Source organism: Lactuca sativa, chromosome 2 (assembly GCF_002870075.4).
Source record: "Lactuca sativa cultivar Salinas chromosome 2, Lsat_Salinas_v11, whole genome shotgun sequence".
Lineage (NCBI taxonomy): Eukaryota > Viridiplantae > Streptophyta > Magnoliopsida > Asterales > Asteraceae > Lactuca > Lactuca sativa.
Genome location: NC_056624.2, coordinates 105,920,177 through 105,930,706, shown reverse-complemented (window position 1 = coordinate 105,930,706; position 10,530 = coordinate 105,920,177). Strand labels below are relative to the sequence as shown.

Below are 10,530 nucleotides of genomic sequence, written 5' to 3'. Positions count from 1 at the left end.
ATTTAACAAAAAAAAAAATAATTTTCTAAAACATAATACAAGAGGAAGTTTGTTCGCATGTAGTCATTGAACTTTTTTAGAGGGAAACGAACTTTTGACTTTGTTCACAATTAGTCAGTAATTTTTTTTTCGTTATCAATTTGCCACTGAACTATTGAAACTGTTCATATTTTACCTTAAATTAGGGATAATGACTTGAAAGGGTAATGGACTTTCAATTTTGTTCACATTTAGTCACTAAATTTTTTTCGTTATCTATTTGCCACTGAACTATTGAAACTGTTCACATTTTACCCTTACGACCGGTAACAACCGAGCGGCCATAAGGGTAAAATATGAACAATTTCAATAGTTCAGTGGCGAATAAATAACGAAAAAAAATTTAGTGACTAAATATGAACAAAATTGAAAGTTCCTTACCCTTTCAAGTCATTATCCGTACAGAATTGAATATTGAATCTTTAGGTTTTAACCGGACAAAAAATAGTAGAAAATGTACCTTAAAATGTTTTAACCACACTAAACTACCCCTCTCGTGCCATGATTTCAAAGGATCGCCACCTTCGTCGGGGTTTTAGGGTTTATCATTTGCCCTAAATTCCACCGGTTACTAGACTGTAGCCAATGGTGTGGGATGCATGATGGTGATTTTGAAAAGAAGTAGACTGTCCTTAGCATCAAGCCACCTTCGGAGGCTGATTACCACAAATCCGCGTCGTATTGTAGACGAAGGCGATTGGTTTTATGCATCGGAATGGTGGGGCAACGGCGATTCCGACGAAAACACTGTCTTCCGCTCTGTTTCCGACAAGGGAAACGGTGTCGTTTCTGTCGTAGCTTCTCATTCTTCCAGACCAGTATATTCTCACTCTCTTTTCATACTATAAGCGCCATATTACATCTGATCATAGCTATGAAGCCGTTAAATGAATCAGTTAGTGAATATCACCCCTGCTTAGAGTTATGTTTACTCTGATCCCCCAAAAATGAGCTACTTTTGATTTCGGATTTCAATGCTTACTTTTAAACTCCAAATTTGACCCCCTTTAATCAGAAAATGATATGGACATTAAGCTTCATATCAAGTATTGCTAATAAAGTGATTTCAGTATTGTTTGCTACAAAACCAACATCTATTGTTAATTTGTAATCGAAATACACTGTGTTTTCAATGCAATCCACCCATTAAAATGTCTAGTCATGTGTTATAGTGGTGTCTAATTCTTTTGCTCAAATCATTCATTTGCTCTAATTTGATACAGTATGAAAGAAACTGGCACAAAACTGAAACTTGGCTTTCACAAAGGTATGCAGAGTTGCATCCAAGAGATGAACAGAAAGCATCTTTCAAAATTCTTGGGTATCAATGGCGTACCCTTCGGTTTAATGATGATACTCGACAAAGCACAGTTAAAGTAATGGCTGCTTATAATCAACAAGATCCTGGATCTATCTTCTTAAGGCAGGAGCCACATTGTTTAGCTGTTCCATGTAAGTTTCTTCAAAATCAAAACTACCTTTTAATTCATGCGAATCTTTTTCCTTAGGTAGTGTTTGGTATGATGGAGTTGGGGAAGGAATGGAATGGTTCTTTTTCTTTCCAGTGGAATGAAAAAAAAAAAAACTTGTTTGATAACACATTCTAACTTTCTATGGTCATATTTGTAAATTTTACTTTAATCTTTATGTATTTGTTCAGATCTAAAGAGTATGGTATCTGCTGGATTGGCTTCTCTCTCATGTAATTATGATTTGGAAAGTGTTGTAAATGGAAAGAATAATATGAAGATTTTATGCATTGGTCATGGTGGTGGAAGCTTACCATTATTCTTGGCTTACAAAATTCCAGGTTAGATTATTAGATATGTAAATATCACTTGATACATTTTGCTTTCAGACTTGCTAATCAATTCCATTCCGGTGTTTGGTTGCAAATGAGTATGGAATTGAACTCCATTGGCATTTAGAAATTCAACTTTCCATTCATTAAGTTATGGAATTGAATTCCTATCTTCCTAAATGGCTAAATCTTGAAATTTTGTAATTTGTATTACTATCCTGTATGAAATAGTTTTATATCTTGTAAAAACTAGTATTTGCAAAAAAAGTTTATAGACAAATTTTATAGAGGTAAGTTACACTTTTTGACCCTTGCTTTATTGAAAGTTACGGATATCGTCCTCACAAAGAATCTTTTAATATTCTTCATCCCTAAAAAGTTTCTATAATCCTTTTCGTCCTTTACGCGGTTGCCATTTCTTTTTGGTCGTTATGCCCATGTGAGATGTCCATTTTGCCCTTCTTGTACGCCTTGTAAGTTCATTTTACTTGTTTTATAATTATATGTATGTCTAAAACAAACAATTTACAAAAAAAATTAATAAAAAGCAATTCTTTGACAGATTTATAAACCAAACAAAAATACACAAAGGAAACCCTAATTCCATTCCAACATATCAATTCCATATATAATTTTCTTTTTTCAGGAGCCACAATCCACATAGTAGAAATCGACCCCGTAGTCATATCCGCATCAACCCAAGCAATGGGCTTTCCATCCTACTCCACCATGACCCAATCCGGGGCCCGCACACACTCAAAACCATCTCTTACAGACGAAATACTCTGGAAAGGAATTCACGAGCGGCTACTCCTATTCCATTCCGACGCCGAACACTTCATCACAAACACAGCCAACATTTACGACATGATCTTCATAGACGCCTACGACGGCGACGACATATTCCCACATAAATTGTGGGACCCGGATTCCGTATTTCTCAAAACCCTAGGGGAACGGCTTCACCCTAAGCATGGGACTTGCGTGGTGAATCTTCATTCCGATGTTGATATGGTGGAGGTATCGGAATCGGAATCGGTGATTCCGATGGGTAAGTATGTGTCTCAAGTGTGTAAGGCGTATAAGAAGATGGTGGTAGATGGTGATGGTGTTGGTGTGGCGTTTACGGTTCATGTTCCGTGGGTTTGTAATGCGTCTCTTGTGGTTAGTAAGAGTTTTAAGGATTGTACGCGTGATGTGGTTTTGAATAGTCTTGTGTCGAAATCTTTGGTTGTTGAGAATGTTCTTGATTTGCCGTTTTCTTGTTTACAATATGTGAAGAGAGGTTTAATATTCGTTGAATAATTCATTTTACTGATTATGTTACAAGTTATTCTTCCAGCAACCCTGACATGACATGTGTTGGTTATATTGTTTATGTCTATTGAGATTTGAATTCTTAGGGGTTAAGATAATAGGATATTCTTCGAAATTTTGATAAAGTTTAGCTAAGTTTCCCTTGTACTTTTTCAGAAGTTTTAAAGTGTTAATATATGAATTGAAAATATTGTGTGAGTAATTATGAAATTATTTATCATATTTTTCTTTGTGTTAATTTATGCATTGAAAGGATGTGCACATGTAATATTTTTATATAAACCAACCCCTTTTAGGAATTGGGATCCACGCCATATTTTTTGCACGAATGACTAAACCGATGCTTTTGGGAAAAAAAAACGGGCGTTATAGGATGTTGTGGTGGTAACGGGAAGCAGTGGATAGGCTTATAACATGCAAAAGCGGTGGTGTTTGTATTGTCATAAGGTGCAAAAACGTCCACATCTAAAAGCCTTATAAAAACCTAATCAATTAAAGTTGATTACACATAACTATTTTTTTTAAACTTTTGTAATCACTTAAAAGCCTATAAATTTGTCAAAAGAAATTGTTTTATCTGAAGTATGTTTTTATATAAGGTGTAAGACCCATGTATTACATGGGTTAATTTAGAAAAATTAAATATAAAAGTTTAAATATTTAAGAACTTTGGATTTATAAGAAAATAAGAAAAATAATTAATTAATAAAATTGATTTTTTTTTATCTTTTATATTTAAATAAATAAACAAAATAAACTAATAAGTTTTAATTTATGATATTTGAAATAACAAGGTAAGTCCATTAATGAAATTGATATACATTTATTACTATATTTATTGTAATTATTAATTTAAAGTATTATGTAGAATTTATTAAAATAGAAAACCCCATAAAATTACATGTGGAAAAGAAATTAATTCAAAATAGTCACAAAATGACATTTGACAAATCGAATGAGAGTGTGACATGTGGCCAAAAAAACTTTCATTTATTATAGTAGATTCATTGATGCAAGAATTTTAAAATTTATTTATTTATTTTTTTACCTCTTGTAACAACTTTTCAGGTTACTATGAAACAAAATTCGCAATAAAAACTCTTAAACTTATGATTTTATTCTAAGTATGTTTTTTTTCCATATTATAATATATGTATTCATGCAAAAAAGACGTATTTATACATAAAAAAATGTTTATTAAATATTGTATTTACGTTCTTTAAAATGTTATTTCGTTATATATACTAGGTGTGAGCCCATGTATTACATAAGTGTATTTAAAACAATTAAATATTTATAAACATTTGAAAATTTTGAATTTATAACAAAAATGAGAAAAAAATATTGAATTATTAAAATCAAAGTGTTTTTTTTTTCTCTTTTAAATTTAAACAAATAATTTAGATAAATAACCAAAGCAAATTAATGAGACTTTATTTTAGTAATTTTGAAATTATAAGGAAAGTCCATTAATGAAATTGATATGCATTTATTATTAAATTTAAATACCATATGCAATTTAATAAAATAGGAAAACCACAAAATTATATATGTGGAATAAAATTAATTCAAAATAACCATAAAATGACATGTGGCAAAATGAATGAGAGTGTGACAAGTGACAAAAAAATTTCATTTATTAGAGAGGATGAGATTTTCGTTTGTCTATTTATACGGTTTCTAACGTAAAAAATATGCTTTTGGAGGTATAAATATATATTTAAAGTATAAGTATATACTCTTAGAAGTATATAGATACGTATTAATATTTCTAAAAAATGTAAAGATATGTACTATATTTATATTTCTAAAACATGTATCTATACTTTTAAAAATGTCTTTTTACGTTTTAAACCGTGTAAATAGGCAAAATAAACCCAAATATATAGATATAGTACTTATAAAAACGTAAAGATTTGTAACAAAAAAAAAACATAGAGAACATACTTAGGGTGAAAACATACAAGATTTGTTAGCTTAAATGTATTTATTTAGTTATTTATTTTTTGCTAATTTATTTGATGGTAATCTAAAAACTTGTTATCATATGTAACAAAAGTACAAATAATAAAAAAAATGTTGCAAAGTTTAGGCATTAATAAACATAAAAACATAGATTTATGTTTCGATTTTTATTGGTTTTTTAGATTTGGTTTCCGTTTTGCTCAGCCCTGACATAAAACTATACGCTTTAATATTGCATGGACATTTAAATCACCTAAATATATAATTTTAATGCATTAAAATCGTGGACAACCTTTAAAGAAAATATCCATAACCAAGATTTTTTTTTTAATCTTTTAACATAATTATAAAAAATAAAACATTAAACTACATTCAAATTCTTTTGATAAAAGACAAGGTGATAATAATAATATTTCTAAGGGTGGATGCTATTCACAAAATGTTTCGAAGAAATTGAAATCTCTTAACTGAATTAGATCATTTGAATATGAAAGAATTGGAATTGAATATGTGATTATATTTTAATCGTCTATCAAAAGTTGTTATCATGTAAAAACGGTTTACAATAGCGTTTTCAAAAAATTACCAAAAAATTTGATAGTTATTTATTAACAATAAAAATAATAAATAATATTAAATAAATAATAACAATCATAAATCATTATAAATATCATAATCATCTTTTATAAATAAATTATAACAGAATAAAAAAAAATAGCAAGTACAATTAAAAAGATAATAATAATAATATGATAATACTTATTTTTATTAATATCAATAGTAATTAAATAATAATAATAGTATTCACCGAATCAATAATGTGATTGATGATGCTATGAGTCAAGGTTTGTTTCATTGTGCTAGGGTGGAAGAAAAAGGTCATTCTCTATCACATTTATTGTATCACATTTATTGTATCACATTTATTTTATGCTGATAACACCCTCTTTATGGGGGAATGAGATCATCAAAACATTGCAAATTTGGTTATGATTGTAAATTGTTTTTACATGGTTTGGTGCTTAGACTTAATTTATAAAAGTCCAATCTATTAGTGTTACTAGACGTGAGACCCATGTATTATATGGGTTTATTTAAAAAAAATTAAATATAAAATTTTAACAATTTGAAAATTTTGAGTTTATAAGAAAAATGAGAATTTTTTTGAATTATTATTATTAACGAGGCTTTAATGTATTGGATACATTACATATATAAACCATTTTCTAATAAATACCTTACATATATATTACCTTATATATTAAATGTGAAATTTTAATTTAATAAAATAAAAAATACAACAAAATGACAAGTGGAAAATAGAAAATTTAAAATTTTTAGAAAATGCCATGTGTACAAATGAAGAAGAAGAGGACATGTGACAAAAAAACCTTCATTTATTAAAGTAGATCAACGCTTAGGAGAGGGTATCGTTGTAGGTACAAGTTGCATGGCTGTATCGGTTCCTTTTCATTATCTTGGTTTATTAGTTGGGGAGAAAAAGAACCCAAACGATAAATGGGATATGGTGGTTTCAAATTCAAAAAACGATTATTAAATTGGAAAGCTAATCTTCTTTTTGTGGGAGGTAGGTTTGGCTCTGATTAAATATGTGCTTAACATCTTGGGTATTTCCTATATGATTTATATAAAATGCATGGGTCAGTGTTGGATGCTTTAGAGTCTTTGAGGCGTCGTTTCTTTTTGGGGTGGGAGTGACTCGTATAGAAAAATTGCTTAGGTTAAATGGAAACTGATGGTAAGTTCTAAGGATAAAGGGGGGTTGGGCATCGGTAGTTTAAAGGCTTTTAACATTGCTTTTCTTATAAAATGAAGGTGACGTGTTTTATAATGAAAATTATGCGATTTAGGTGAGAGTAATACAAAATATCCATAGAGTGCATGGTCGAATGAGATCTACCTATATTAAACCGAAAGGTGGCGGAGTGTGGGTTTCTATGGTTCGGTTGTTTAATAGAATGATTGATATGCAAGTTATTCCTTATGATTTCTTTCAAAAGTGTATTGGTAATGGGGACACTTAGGGCTGTAAACGAACCGAACGTTCAACGAACTGTTCGTGAACCGTTCGGCGGGAAGTTCGCTTATGTTTGTTTATTTAAATAATGAATGAACATGAACAAAAATTCTCGTTTATTTAGTTAAACGAACGAATATGAACAATGATCTCGTTCGTTTAATATACGTTCCTTTTATATTCATACATGTTTAATTGTATTTGATTACATTACTATATTATATGCTCATTTATGTCAATATATGTTCGAATTATGTTTGTTTATCTTTGTTCATTTATTTTCGTTCGTTTATATGTTCGTTTAGCATGTTTACGAACATAAACGAACGGACATGAACAATGGAATTTATTAAACGAATGAACATGAACAAGAAAACTTGTTTGTTTATCCGTTCGTGTTCGTTCATTTGTTCGGCTAACTTAAATGAACGAATATGAACAAGCCTCGTTTGTGTTCTTTTGGTTCGTTTATAGCCTTAGGGACACTACAAAGTTTCGGGAAGATTATTCATTAGGGAGGATAGGTTGGTGGTGGTTTCCAAGGTTATATGTAACATCCCAAAAATTAAGACTAAAAATTTTCGTTTTTAAAACTAATAAAACTATTATCCAAAACATCATCATAGAAATCCTGGTGAATCAAAGTGTACCAATAACATCCCAATACATCAAAGTGATATAAAATACGGAAGGAGATGGTCTGTACATTACAATCATTATGGGTTATTCCCTTTCGAACCAGAAGTACCTGAAAACATAAACTGAAAACCGTAAACACAGAGCTTAGTGAGTTCCCTAAAATACCACATACCATACATATAAAACATATAATGGGCCCCGCCCGACATGGGGCTCCGCTCGTTAAACAAATCTGTCGGTCATCAGGCCCCGCATGACATTAGGCCCCACCCGGTACATATATAAACATATAAACATATAACATATAACATATAAACACATGTAATAATCACAAAGATAAATACCATACAAGATAGTCATCGGGCTCCGTCTGGTAAACATATAAACACATAATACATGCAAGAGTCACGCAACCAACTAGCCTCCTAACATATAAAAACTATGGGCCGATATTAATGCCTTCGACCCGCTAAACATAGTGAGGAAACTCACCTCTAGCTGCTGAATCTCTAAATAAAGCTCGGTCTGCTGGTCCAGAAAATCTCCGTGCTATCATCATCAAATAATATCCAAGTAATAATTGGCTCTCGACCCATATTCAAGAATCTAAGCTTGTAACACCGTAAATTTTCAAACAAAATTTTCATTTTTAAAATCACATAAGTCTCATAAACATAGTTCACAAATCCCAAAATGACAATGTATCAAAAACACATGTTCGATAATTATATAAACAAAATCCAGGATCCGCAAAACATAAGTCCGCCTCGTGTGTACAATCAAGCCGACACCTTCCCGTGATCCTGAGAAGTACCTGAAACACATAACACATAAAACGATAAACACGAAGTTTAGTGAGTTCCCTAAAATACCACACACATCTCATTAGCCTCTCATGGCCATACTCAAATAAGACCCTCCGGTCAATGTGTCTCAGTGGCACCCTCCGGTCCCACAACTCGGGTGGACCCTTCGGCCCTAAATCGGTAAGCTCAGAATAATACACATCATAAATCACAAAGACATAATGCAGGATATCACAATACTCAATATAAGCACATAAGACCCTCTGATCACACAAAGATTACCACTCTAGGTAAGTATAGAGAGAAGACTCACCTTGTAAGCAAGAAAATGAACCTCGTGTACGAATCCCCGATCTAGCCTCCGCCTAACACATATGATAATTATCTCAAATTAACACTCCATTCACAACTATAAATAACCAAAGGCTATTTTCTCTCTCTCTCTCTCTCTAACTCTTGGAATGGGTAAAAGACCATTCTGCTCCTCCATGGTCTCCGTACACACTGTCTTGACCAAACCCTAAAGTCAACTGAAGTCAACACTCGATTCAATAGTCCATGTTGACCCGAATCTATGAGTGCATCTATGTTACTCGTCGAGTCCCATTGTTCCTTCAGAAAAGTCGCGAAAACCCAACTTAACTCGTCGAGCTGTCTCATCAACTCGCCGAGTTACTCATGTCCAAACTCATCGGGGAAAACCCTAACCGACTCGTTGAGTCAGCTCATTGAATCGCCGAGTCCCTCCAGACCCTTTTCTCATTCAGACGTTTTAAGGCAGATTTACAACCCCAAACTCTAGATCTAGCCTCCCAAGGCTGATATACCACGTAAAGCTGCAAGCTTTAGGTCCATGCATGGCATTTAGGGCTTGAAATTCCAAAACAAGTTCCATTTAGGGTCTTAATCATGAAAGATCTTCTATTAGCTGGATAAAGCTAGAACCTTTGGGCTCTAGGGACCTCACAAGGACCAGATCTGAAGTCTCAATCACCTGATCAACTCAACACACTGAAAGCCTCAAGGAAAGATGGAACAAGCCCTAAAACTCCATAAAATGAGATCTAACCAAACTAATGAGCAAGGTGGAGACTTTTTACCTTTAACAGAAGCTCTAGACAAATTAACACCAGATCCAACAGTCTCTACTCAATCCTTGCTTTGATACTCCACTATTCTCTTCAAAAAGTGCATTAAAATGCCTAAGGATTAGCTCTCTCTTTCTCCCTCTCTCTCTTAGCTCAATATAGGTGATTAGGGTTTCACACAGGGAAATAAGGTGGCTGGTGAGGCGGAAATGAGGGCTTAAGGTCCTTCAAATAGGACCCAACCCCAAAGAATTAGGGTTTCCTCTCACAGCGCCAACTAGCCAAGTTGGTCTCTCTGACTCGTCGAGTTGGTCATAAAACCCACGTGGTCAATTCGCCTCTACTCGACGAGTTGGGGCATCCAACTCGTCGAGTTGCTCAAACAACTCAAAAATAAATTTATAAATATTATACCTGGGATTCGGGATGTTACAATTCTCACCCACTAGAATCAGACTTCACCCTCAAAGTCATGCTCCGGAAACAACTCTGGGTACTGCTCGCGCATCTCGGACTCTAGCTCCTAAGTCTACTTGCATCCCCTGCGGTGCTCCTACTTCACCTTAACCATTCGCACCTCCTTGTTCCTTAGGTTCTTAAATTTACTATCCAAAATTGCTATCGGTTTCTCAAAGTAATTCAGGCTAGCATCAACCTGAATGTCCTCTAAGGGTACCACCGCTGTCTCATCAGCTACACACTTCTTCAACTGAGACACGTGGAAGATGTTATGAATTTGGCTCAACTCTGCAGGTAGCTCCAACCGATAGGCTACCTTCCTCACTCTGGCTGTCACTCTAAAAGGACCGATATATCTAAGTCCCAACTTTCCCCACT

The 10,530-nt window shown here is 33.1% G+C and overlaps 1 protein-coding gene across 1 annotated transcript; it reads left to right on the top strand.

Moving 5' to 3' along the window:
* Positions 1-527: 527 nt before the first annotated feature.
* LOC111881740 (uncharacterized) lies at positions 528-3,169 on the top strand. The gene is made up of 4 exons (XM_023878133.3): positions 528-857; positions 1,263-1,491; positions 1,700-1,849; positions 2,487-3,169. The coding sequence occupies exons 1-4, from the start codon at positions 639-641 to the stop codon at positions 3,143-3,145; spliced, it is 1,257 nt and encodes a 418-aa protein (XP_023733901.1). The 5' UTR covers positions 528-638; the 3' UTR covers positions 3,146-3,169.
* Positions 3,170-10,530: the final 7,361 nt, after the last annotated feature.